This window comes from Hemitrygon akajei, chromosome 8 (genome assembly GCF_048418815.1).
Source record: "Hemitrygon akajei chromosome 8, sHemAka1.3, whole genome shotgun sequence".
Lineage (NCBI taxonomy): Eukaryota > Metazoa > Chordata > Chondrichthyes > Myliobatiformes > Dasyatidae > Hemitrygon > Hemitrygon akajei.
The window spans coordinates 113,613,624-113,626,020 of record NC_133131.1 but is presented as its reverse complement, the minus strand read 5'-3'; the positions used below and the strand labels follow the sequence as shown (position 1 = coordinate 113,626,020).

Genomic DNA, 12,397 nt, shown 5'->3' with positions numbered 1-12,397 from the left:
AAATGGCAAATGAAATACAATGTTGGAAAATACATGGTCATGCACTTTGGTAAATACATGTGCAGACTATTTTCTAAACAGGGAGGAAGTCCAAAAATCTGAGCTGCAAAGGGACTTGGGAGTCCTTGTGCAGAACATCCTGAAGGTAAACTTGCAGATAAGTCGGGGTGAGGAACACAAATGCAATGTTGGTATTCATTTCAAGAGATCTAGAATACAAGAGCAGCAATGTGATATTGAGGCTTTATAAGGTACTGGTGAGGCCTCACCTTGAGTATTGTGAACAGTTTTGGGCTCCTCATCTAAGTAAAGATGTGCTGACATTGGAGAGGGTTCAGAGGAGGTTCATAAAGATGATTCCGGGAATGAAAGGGTTATCATACAAGGAACGTTGGATGGCTTTGGGTCTGTACTCACTGGAATTTAGAAGGATGAGGTTGGATCTCATTGAAGCCTTTTGAATGTTGAAAAGGCTAGACAGAGTAGATGTGGAAAGGATTTTCTAGGACAAGAGGGCACAGCCTCAGGATAGAGAGGTGTCCATTTAAAACAGAAATTTTTCTTTAGCCAGTGGGTGGTGAATTTGTGGAACTTGTTACCACAGGCAGCTGTGGAGGCTGGGTCATTGGGTATATTTAAGAGAGAGCTTGATATGTTCTTGATTGGACATGGCATCAAAGATTACAGGGAGTAGACCAGGGAGTGGGGCTGAGCAGGGGAAAAAAGGGTCAGCCATGATTGAATGGCAAAGCAGACTCGATTGGCCAAATGGCCTAATTCTGTTCCGGTGTCTTATGATTTTATCTGAATTGTTGAATTTCCCATTAGAAACTCTCCTTCACTTTCAACAGAAATTGGCAAACTGGCATATTATTGTCATGCCTCGAAGTACAGAGAAAAAGTTGTCTTAGAATCCATTCATGCAGATCAATCCAGTACAACAGTACATTGAAGTAGTACAACATAAGACAATAACAGAATGCAGAATAGTTATGGTACAGAGGAGATGCAATGCTGCTAGGTGCAAGGTCACAAGGTAGATCATGAGGTCAAGTCCATTTTATCAAACTGGGGAAACATTCAGTAGTGGATCAAAGCTGTTCTTGAGCCTGGAGATATATGCCTTCAGATTCTGTACCTTCTGCCTGATAGGAGGCCGGGAAAGAGTGAGTATTTGGGGTAGATGAGATCTTTGATCATGATAGCATCTTTACTGAGGCTGTGTGAAGTATAGGCAGAGTTACTAGGGGATATGCTGCCCTGTGTCCATAATTCTCTGCAGATAAAATTACAGATTTTTGTGATGTTTAGTTGTATTACAGCATGAAATTAAAATTCTTTGATTTTCAACCATAGAAGCTAAAAATAAGTCTTGTTAAATTCCAGATTGGGAAGCACGAATTGATAGCCACGGGAGGGTGTTTTATGTGGATCATGTAAACCGGACGACAACATGGCAACGGCCTACAACAGCTGCTACGCTCGATGGTTTGCGCAGGTCGAACTCCATCCAACAAATGGAACAGCTTAACCGGCGGTAGGTGGTGCATTCACCACTCATCACAGTCAGTGTTAAGAGAGAATGTGACTGGAAAGTTCTCCATTCGTTTGACTATTCTGTTAGTTTGTGTGCACACGTTTGTATTGATGGTTATGGCAGTCAATTCTGTCACAGAACAGAGAGAGTTACAGTGTAGGCAATGAATGAAAACTAATATGTCCATTGTGGTCTTCTAGAATGAATCACATAAATACACGGTGAAGGAAAATTTGCAAGGCTACGGAGAAAGTACTCATGAGCTGGTAAAGAGTTGGCATGGACTTGATAGATTCCTGGGCAATAACCATTCTGTTATTCAATGGTACTGCTTTTTTTGGTGAGGGTTTCAATATCAAGTTGCATGGTGTTCAAAGATCTCCAAGAATGTGAACAATGTATTCTGTACCTACTTTAGTTTGTTGCTTAGTGTATTTCAAAATGATCCAAGAATGTGAAAAGATGCAAAATGATAGATTCTACAATTTCTATAGAGCAAAATAACACTGTGCAGATACCGTATCCAAATATCTGAATAGTAGAGCGTGAGAAGGAAAGAGAACAGTGTTAGATTACAAATGAGTTGCTATCTGAGACTAAGTAAGATGTTGATGCTTGAAGACAAGACATATAAACTGGATTGTAACTGAATCTGTCTGAGGTTCATTGATGCATGTACACAGGAGACATAAATGAGAAGTAATTCTCTCCATGATTAGCATATTCAACATCTCAGCTGAAAATATTGTCACGAGAAGCTATTGGTGCTCAGCAACGTGACATAAACTCAGTTGAGGGAAAACCTCCACTGGAGTTTTTCTGATCCCCTGCCATGGTTTTGCCCATCCTTCTGTAGCTTCAAATGAAGTCACAATACTTGGCAGAATTACTTTGTAAATTTTAATAGCTATTTCAAACAAGTAAACACATTGAAAATCTGGATCATCCTAAACTTTGTCATGTTAACAAAATTATGTAGTTAAAGAAATTTACACAGATATAGTATTTATTAAAGAGGGATGCAGCAGTATGGCACTACATTCACCAAGCCTACTTGCTTCCCAATTTCTTCACGGCACTATTCAAAATGGCTGCAAGAGATCACTGCCGTATGCTTGGTCCCTTATAGCTCTGAGTCTCCCTTGGAATTGTAGCAGACATTGGGGAGATAGTAATCGATTAGAAAAGGACGTGAAAAAGCTAGTTGATTAGAGGAGACAGGTGCTACAGGAAATTCAGTTCAGGAGAGTGTGATGATGCATTTTGTATGGAGAACTGGAACTGGTTTATTATTGTCACATGTACTGAAGTACAGTGAAAAACTTGCCTTGCAGACTCTTCATACAGATCAATTTATCACAATATATTGAGGTGCAACAAGGTAAAACACCAACAGAATGCAGAATAAAGTGTAAGCACTACAGAGTGCAGGTAAACTATAAAGTGTAAGATTTTAACAAGGTAGATTGTGAGGTCAGGAGTGAATCTTACCGTACCAGGGAGCCATTCACTTGTCTTACAACAGCAGAGTACAAGCTGTCTTTGGGCCTGGTGGTGCATGCTATCAGGCTTTTCTATCTTATACCTGATGGGAAAGGGGAGAAGAGTGAACGTCCGTGATCTTTGTTTATGCCAAAGCAGCGAGAGATAGAGAAGAATCAGATATGATTAAAATGTACAGACTCACTAAATCTGGAGATGATGAAAGAACTGAAATGCCGGATGGTATTTGTGCACAAATCCTTGTACAAACGTTTGTAGATACTGGGATAGATAACATGACAATTAATAAGGTTTGTAAGATTTATAAATGCAGGTGTACACTCCAGAAGGTTCCAAAGCGAGGATGTAACAGCTCAGCTTGAGTACTGTATCCACTTCTGGGCAAGGTACTTAAACAAGGCCATAATTTTAAAAAATGGTTGCAGGAATGGGCTGTAATTGTCTGGATAAGTGCAGAAACTGGGACTATTTTCCATAAGATCAGGGAAGTCTGAGAAGAGTTGATGGGAGGGTTTAGACAAAATAAATAAAATGAAACTCTTTCCAAAGGCTAAAGGATCAATAACCAAAGAAAAGGGATTTAAGATAATGGTCAAAGTTCCCAGAAGCAGTTTGAAGGGAAATATTTTATGTAGCAAGCAATTAGGATTTGGAATGCACTGCCTGAAAGGGTGAGAATATTTAACATTGATACACAGAAATCTATGACTGAGTCTCCATACAACCCTGCAGAGGGAAGAATTCCACATAGTCCATAACCTCTTGAGTATCAAAATTTCTTCTCATCTCAGTCTTCCAAGGCTTACTTCTTACTCTGAGAAGCTACCATTCTGCAACTGAAGAAGATTCTGAGGAATAAGTTATGCAATTATTTGGAAAGATACGGGTTGATTCGAGATTGTCAGCATGGCTTTATGCATGGGAGATTATGTCTTACAGATTTGATTGAGTTCTTTGAACAATTAGCCAAGAAGATTGATGAGGGCAAGGCCATAGACACATTCTGTATGGTTTTCAGCAAGGCCTTTGATAAGGTCCCGCACAGTAGCCGCTATGGAAAGTTAGATCACATGGAATCAAGGAAGAGCTGGCTAACCGAATACACAATTGGCTTGATGGTAGGAAACAAGAGTATGATCGTGGAAGATTGTTTTACAACTAGAAGACTGTGATTAGTGGTGTTCACCCGAAATCAGTGCTAAGCTATGTCATCTGTTGCATTTTGGGCAGACAAGTGAGATTAGAGCTTTCACAGTGAATGGTGGGGAGTGTTGTAGAATAGAGGTGCCTAGGAGTATAAGCACGCTGGTCGGCATCAGTCAAATTTTTCTGCGTTGGAGTTAGGATGCTATGTTGCTGTTGTACAAGACAATGGTGGGACTGCCTTTGGAATATTGTGTTCAGTTTTAGTCTCCCTATGTTAGGATAGACGCCATTACGTTGGAAAGAGTGCACAAGGGATTTACAAACATGTTGTCCCGACTTGAGGGGCAGAGTTATGGAAAGAGGCTGAGAATAGGAGAATGAGGAATGATCTTAAAGAGGTGTATAACTCATGACGGGTATAGATAGGATCATTGTGCAGTCCTTTTTCCCAGGGCTGGGAATCAATAACTGGAGGGCATAGATTTAAGGTGAGGGGGCTCGAAGCGACTCGTATTAAGTAACCCACTTTTGCGCATTCTCCTGTCAGTAGAAACAGTTCCGCCAGGCTTAGTAGCTAAGCCACATGTGAAGACTAGGAGCTGGACTTGGTTGAAAGAGGTTATATGAGGCACATACCATTGAGAGCATCTAATAGGTAGTGGGAGCTTATCCCTATCACCACCCCCAGCTATAACAACGTTAAGGAACCTTCAGTCTGAGTCTATCTAATTTCTTCTTCTTGTCAACCAACTACATCATCCCCGGAGAAATCTGTTGTATCTTCTGTACACTTTCGCTATGGTAAAGGAGACCAAAATTAAGTCAAATAGTTTAGGCATAATCTCACCAACAGGCTGTAGGTGAATGTAGCATGATCTTTTTTCAACTATCCTCATATAAACTTACAGTTAAAATCAACAACACACACAAAATGCTGGAGGAACTCAACAGGCCAGGCAGCATCCGTGGAAAAGAGTACAGTCGATATTTCAGACCAAGACCCTTCATCAGGACTGGATTTTAAAAAAGCTGAGGAGTCAGTTAGCAGGTTAGAAGGAGGGGAGGAACACAGGTGATAGGTGAAACCAGGAGGAGGAAAGAGGGGAGGAACACAGGTGATAGGTGAAACCGGGAGGAGGGGAGAGGGGCAGAACACAGGTGATAGGTGAAACCGGGAGGAGGGGGAAGGAGGGGAGGAACACAGGTGATAGGTGAAACCGGGAGGAGGGGGAAGGAGGGGAGGTACGCAGGTGATAGGTGAAACCGGGAGGAGGGGAGAGGGGCAGAACACAGGTGATAGGTGAAACCGGGAGGAGGGGGAAGGAGGGGAGGAACACAGGTGATAGGTGAAACCGGGAGGAGGAAAGAGGGGAGGAACACAGGTGATAGGTGAAACCGGGAGGAGGGGAGAGGGGCAGAACACAGGTGATAGGTGAAACCGGGAGGAGGGGGAAGGAGGGGAGGAACACAGGTGATAGGTGAAACCAGGAGGAGGAAAGAGGGGAGGAACACAGGTGATAGGTGAAACCGGGAGGAGGGGAGAGGGGCAGAACACAGGTGATAGGTGAAACCGGGAGGAGGGGGAAGGAGGGGAGGAACACAGGTGATAGGTGAAACCGGGAGGAGGGGGAAGGAGGGGAGGTACGCAGGTGATAGGTGAAACAGGGAGGAGGGGAGAGGGGCGGAACGCAGGTGATAGGTGAAACCGGAAGGAGGGGATGAACACAGGTGATAGGTGAAACCGGGAGGAGGGGAGAGGGGAGGAACACAGGTGATAGGTGAAACCAGGAGGAGGGGGAAGAAGGGGAGGAACACAGGTGATAGGGGAAACCGGGAGGAGGGGGAAGGAGGGGAGGAACACAGGTGATAGGTGAAACCGGAAGGAGGGGAGGAACACAGGTGATAGGTGAAACCAGAAGGAGGGGAGGAACACAGGTGATAGGTGAAACCAGGAGGAGGAGGAAGGAGGGGAGGAACACAAGTGATAGGTGAAACCGGAAGGAGGGGAGGAACACAGGTGATAGGTGAAACCGGGAGGAGGGGGAAGGAGGGGAGGAACACAAGTGATAGGTGAAACCAAGAGGAGGGGAGAGGGGAGGAACACAGGTGATAGGTGAAACCGGGAGGAGGGGGAAGGAGGGGAGGAACACAGGTGATAGGTGAAATCAGGAGGAGGGGAGAGGGGAGGAACACAGGTGATAGGTGAAACCGGGAGGAGGGGAGAGGGGAGGAACACAGGTGATAGGTGAAACCAGGAGGAGGGGAGAGGGGAGGAACACAGGTGATAGGTGAAACCGGGAGGAGGGGGAAGGAGGGGAGGAACACAGGTGATAGGTGAAACCGGGAGGAGGGGGAAGGAGGGGAGGAACACAGGTGATAGGTGAAACCGGGGAGAGGGGATGAACACAGGTGATAGGTGAAACCAGGAGGAGGGGAGAGGGGAGGAACACAGGTGATAGGTGAAACCAGGAGGAGGGGAGAGGGGAGGAACACAGGTGATAGGGGAAACCAGGAGGAGGGGGAAGGAGGGGAGGAACACAGGTGATAGGTGAAACTGGGAGGAGGGGGAAGGAGAGTAGAAACACAGGTGATAGGTGAAACCAGGAGGAGGGGGAAGGAGAGTAGAAACACAGGTGATAGGTGAAACTGGGAGGGGGGGAAGGAGGGGAGGAACACAAGTGATAGGTGAAACCAGGAGGAGGGGAGAGGGGAGGAACACAGGTGATAGGTGAAACCGGGAGGAGGGGAGAGGGGAGGAACACAGGTGATAGGTGAAACCGGGAGGAGGGGAGAGGGGAGGAACACAGGTGATAGGTGAAACCAGGAGGAGGGGAGGAACACAGGTGACAGGTGAAACCGGGAGGAGGGGAGAGGGGAGGAACACAGGTGATAGGTGAAACCGGGAAGAGGGGAGAGGGGAGGAACTCAGGTGATAGGTGAAACCGGGAGGAGGGGAGGAACACAGGTGACAGGTGAAACCGGGAGGAGGGGAGAGGGGAGGAACACAGGTGATAGGTGAAACCGGGAAGAGGGGAGAGGGGAGGAACACAGGTGATAGGTGAAACCGGGAGGAGGGGATGAACACAGGTGATAGGTGAAACCGGGAGGAGGGGATGAACACAGGTGATAGGTGAAACCAGGAGGAGGGGGAAGGAGAGTAGAAACACAGGTGATAGGTGAAACTGGGAGGAGGGGGAAGGAGAGTAGAAACACAGGTGATAGGTGAAACTGGGAGGAGGGGAGAGGGGAGGAACACAAGTGATAGGTGAAACCGGGAGGAGGGGAGAGGGGAGGAACACAGGTGATAGGTGAAACCGGGAGGAGGTGAGGAACACAGGTGATAGGTGAAACCAGGATGAGGGGGAAGGAGGGGAGGAACACAGGTGATAGGTGAAACCAGGAGGAGGAAAGAGGGGAGGAACACAGGTGATAGGTGAAACCGGGATGAGGGGGAAGGAAGGGAGGAACACAGGTGATAGGTGAAACCAGGAGGAGGGGGAAGGAGGGGAGGAACACAGGTGATAGGTGAAACCGGGAGGAGGGGGAAGGAGGGGAGGAACACAGGTGATAGGTGAAACCGGGAGGAGGGGGAAGGAGGGGAGGAACACAGGTGATAGGTGAAACCGGGAGGAGGGGGAAGGAGGGGAGGAACACAGGTGATAGGTGAAACCGGGAGGAGGGGGAAGGAGGGGAGGAACACAGGTGATAGGTGAAACCGGGGAGAGGGGATGAACACAGGTGTTAGGTGAAACCAGGAGGAGGGGAGAGGGGAGGAACACAGGTGATAGGTGAAACCAGGAGGAGGAGAGAGGGGAGGAACACAGGTGATAGGGGAAACCAGGAGGAGGGGGAAGGAGGGGAAGAACACAGGTGATAGGTGAAACTGGGAGGAGGGGGAAGGAGAGTAGAAACACAGGTGATAGGTGAAACCGGGAGGAGGGGATGAACACAGGTGATAGGTGAAACCAGGAGGAGGGGGAAGGAGAGTAGAAACACAGGTGATAGGTGAAACTGGGAGGGGGGGAAGGAGGGGAGGAACACAGGTGATAGGTGAAACCGGGAGGAGGGGAGAGGGGAGGAACACAGGTGATAGGTGAAACCGGGAGGAGGGGAGGAACACAGGTGACAGGTGAAACCGGGAGGAGGGGGAAGGAGGGGAGGAACACAGGTGATAGGTGAAACCGGGAGGAGGGGAGAGGGGAGGAACACAGGTGATAGGTGAAACCAGGAGGAGGGGAGAGGGGAGGAACACAGGTGATAGGTGAAACCAGGAGGAGGGGAGAGGGGAGGAACACAGGTGATAGGGGAAACCGGGAGGAGGGGAGAGGGGAGGAACACAGGTGATAGGTGAAACCAGGAGGAGGGGAGAGGGGATGAACACAGGTGATAGGTGAAACCAGGAGGAGGGGAGAGGGGAGGAACACAGGTGATAGGTGAAACCAGGAGGAGGGGAGAGGGGAGGAACACAGGTGATAGGGGAAACCAGGAGGAGGGGGAAGGAGGGGAGGAACACAGGTGATAGGTGAAACTGGGAGGAGGGGGAAGGAGAGTAGAAACACAGGTGATAGGTGAAACCAGGAGGAGGGGGAAGGAGAGTAGAAACACAGGTGATAGGTGAAACTGGGAGGGGGTGAAGGAGGGGAGGAACACAAGTGATAGGTGAAGCCAGGAGGAGGGGAGAGGGGAGGAACACAGGTGATAGGTGAAACCGGGAGGAGGGGAGAGGGGAGGAACACAGGTGATAGGTGAAACCGGGAGGAGGGGAGGAACACAGGTGATAGGTGAAACCGGGAGGAGGGGAGGAACACAGGTGATAGGTGAAACCGGGAGGAGGGGAGAGGGGAGGAACACAGGTGATAGGTGAAACCGGGAGGAGGGGAGGAACACAGGTGACAGGTGAAACCGGGAGGAGGGGAGAGGGGAGGAACACAGGTGATAGGTGAAACCGGGAAGAGGGGAGAGGGGAGGAACACAGGTGATAGGTGAAACCGGGAGGAGGGGATGAACACAGGTGATAGGTGAAACCAGGAGGAGGGGGAAGGAGAGTAGAAACACAGGTGATAGGTGAAACTGGGAGGAGGGGGAAGGAGAGTAGAAACACAGGTGATAGGTGAAACTGGGAGGGGGGGAAGGAGGGGAGGAACACAAGTGATAGGTGAAACCAGGAGGAGGGGAGAGGGGAGGAACACAGGTGATAGGTGAAACCGGGAGGAGGGGAGAGGGGAGGAACACAGGTGATAGGTGAAACCGGGAGGAGGGGAGGAACACAGGTGATAGGTGAAACCAGGAGGAGGAAAGAGGGGAGGAACACAGGTGATAGGTGAAACCGGGGTGAGGGGATGAACACAGGTGATAGGTGAAACCAGGAGGAGGGGGAAGGAGGGGAGGAACACAAGTGATAGGTGAAACCAGGAGGAGGGGAGAGGGGAGGAACACAGGTGATAGGTGAAACCGGGAGGAGGGGAGAGGGGAGGAACACAGGTGATAGGTGAAACCGGGAGGAGGGGAGGAACACAGGTGATAGGTGAAACCAGGAGGAGGAAAGAGGGGAGGAACACAGGTGATAGGTGAAACTGGGGTGAGGGGATGAACACAGGTGATAGGTGAAACCAGGAGGAGGGAGAAGGAGGGGAGGAACACAGGTGATAGGTGATATCGGGAGGAGGGGAGGAACACAGGTGATAGGTGAAACCGGGGAGAGGGGAGGAACTCAGGTGATAGGTGAAACCAGTAGGAGGGGAGGAACACAAGTGATAGGTGAAACCAGGAGGAGGGGGAAGGAGGGGAGGAACACAGGTGATAGGTGAAACCGGGGAGAGGGGAGGAACACAGGTGATAGGTGAAACCGGGAGGAGGGGATGAACACAGGTGATAGGTGAAACCGGGGAGAGGGGAGGAACTCAGGTGATAGGTGAAACCGGAAGGAGGGGAGGAACACAGGTGATAGGTGAAACCAGGAGGAGGGGGAAGGAGGGGAGGAGCACAGGTGATAGGTGAAACCGGGAGGAGGGGAGGAACACAGGTGATAGGTGAAACCGGGAGGAGGGGGAAGGAGGGGAGGAACACAGGTGATAGGTGAAACCGGGAGGAGGGGGAAGGAGGGGAGGAACACAGGTGATTGGTGAAACCGGGAGGAGGGGGAAGGAGGGGAGGAACACAGGTGATAGGTGAAACCGGGAGGAGGGGAGAGGGGAGGAACACAGGTGATAGGTGAAACCGGGAGGAGGGGAGAAGGGAGGAACACAGGTGACAGGTGAAACCGGGGAGAGGGGAGGAACACAGGTGATAGGTGAAACCGGGAGGAGGGAAGGAACACAGGTGATAAGTGAAACCAGGAGGAGGGGGAAGGAGGGGAGGAATACAGGTGATAGGTGAAACCGGGAGGAGGGGAGAAGGGAGGAACACAGGTGACAGGTGAAACCGGGAGGAGGGGGAAGATGGGGAGGAACACAAGTGATAGGTGATACGGTGATACCGGGAGGAGGGGAGGAACACAGGTGATAGGTGAAACCGGGGAGAGGGGAGGAACTCAGGTGATAGGTGAAACCGGGAGGAGGGGGAAGGAGGGGAGGAACACAGGTGATAGGTGAAACCGGGGAGAGGGGAGGAACTCAGGTGATAGGTGAAACCGGGAGGAGGGGAGGAACGCAGGTGATAGGTGAAACCGGGATGAGGGGGAAGGAGGGGAGGAACACAGGTGATAGGTGAAACCGGGGGGGAGGGGGAAGGAGGGGAGGAACACAGGTGATAGGTGAAACCGGGGAGAGGGGAGGAACTCAGGTGATAGGTGAAACCGGGAGGAGGGGAGGAACTCAGGTGATAGGTGAAACCGGGAGGAGGGGAGGAACGCAGGTGATAGGTGAAACCGGGAGGAGGGGGAAGGAGGGGAGGAACACAGGTGATAGGTGAAACCGGGAGGAGGGGAGAGGGGAGGAACACAGGTGATAGGTGAAACCGGGAGGAGGGGAGAGGGGAGGAACACAGGTGATAGGTGAAACCAGGAGGAGGGGAGAGGGGAGGAACACAGGTGATAGGTGAAACCGGAAGGAGGGGATGAACACAGGTAATAGGTGAAACCAGGAGGAGGGGGTGAAGTAAAGAGCCGGAAGTTGATTGGTGAAAGAGATACAGGGATGGAGAAGGGGGATTCTGATGGAGAATAATGTGCTGTACGTGGAGCTGGTGGGGTGGTAGGTGGGGACAAGAGAAACCCTATATCTGGTGGGGTGCCGAGAAGATGGGGTGAGGGCAGATGTGTACAATATGGAATCTCTTCTTGCAAATGGAACAAGTGCTACACCTGCCCCTACACTACCTCCCTCACTACCATTCAGGGCCCCAAACAGTCCTTCACCTGTGCTACTGTATCCAGTGCTCCCAGTGTAGCCACCTGTGTATCAGTGAGACCCAACATAGACTGAGAGACCACATTGCTGAGCACCTACGCTCCGTCCGCTAAAAAAAGCAAGATCTCACAGTGGCCACCCATTTTAATTCCACTTCCCATTCCCACATCAGTCAAAGCATGTTGTAACATGTCAATCCATTGCCTCCTCTACTGTTGCAATGAGGCCACACTCAGGTTGGAGGGGCAACACCTTATATTCCATTTGGATGGCCTCCAACATGATGGCATGAACTTTGATTTGCCGAACTTCCAGTAGTGTTCCCCCGTCCTTCACCATTCCCGCTTCCCTTTTCCTTATCTCCTCACCTGACCATCACCTCCCTGTGGTGCTGTTCCGCCTTTTCTTTTTCCCATGGCCTTCTGTCCTCTCCTCTCAGATTCCCCCTTCTCCATCGCTGTATCCCTTTCACCAATCAATTTCCAGCCCTTTACTTCACCCCTCCTCCCTCCTGGTTTCACCTTTCACCTTGTGTTTCTTCCTTCCCTCCCCCCACCTTCTAACTCTAACTCCTCATCTTTTTTTTCTCCAATCTTGAGGAAGGGACTCGACCTGAAACGTCAGCTATACTCTTTTCCATAGACGCTGCCAGGCCTGCTGAGTTCCTCCAGCATTTTGTGTGTGTTGCTTGGATTTCCAACATTTGCACAGTTTCTCCTGTAGTTAAAGTCAACAGATCATTTTCTCTCGAAGTGTTACACCTTCAGTGACATGTATATGGACGGTGTTTTTGCACCAGTGTTTTTGTTCCATTTGTCATGTTTTCACTCAGTTTGTCCAAATTCTCTGGAAACCTCTCTATAAA

At 49.7% G+C, this 12,397-nt stretch overlaps 1 protein-coding gene across 1 annotated transcript in view; it reads left to right on the top strand.

Moving 5' to 3' along the window:
* LOC140732165 (E3 ubiquitin-protein ligase HECW1-like) overlaps nt 1-12,397 on the top strand; it is a 453,787-nt gene that overhangs the window by 322,588 nt on the left and 118,802 nt on the right. Inside the window, 1 exon segment of the mRNA XM_073054406.1 lies at nt 1,387-1,537. Coding sequence (XP_072910507.1) covers nt 1,387-1,537 — 151 coding nt within the window.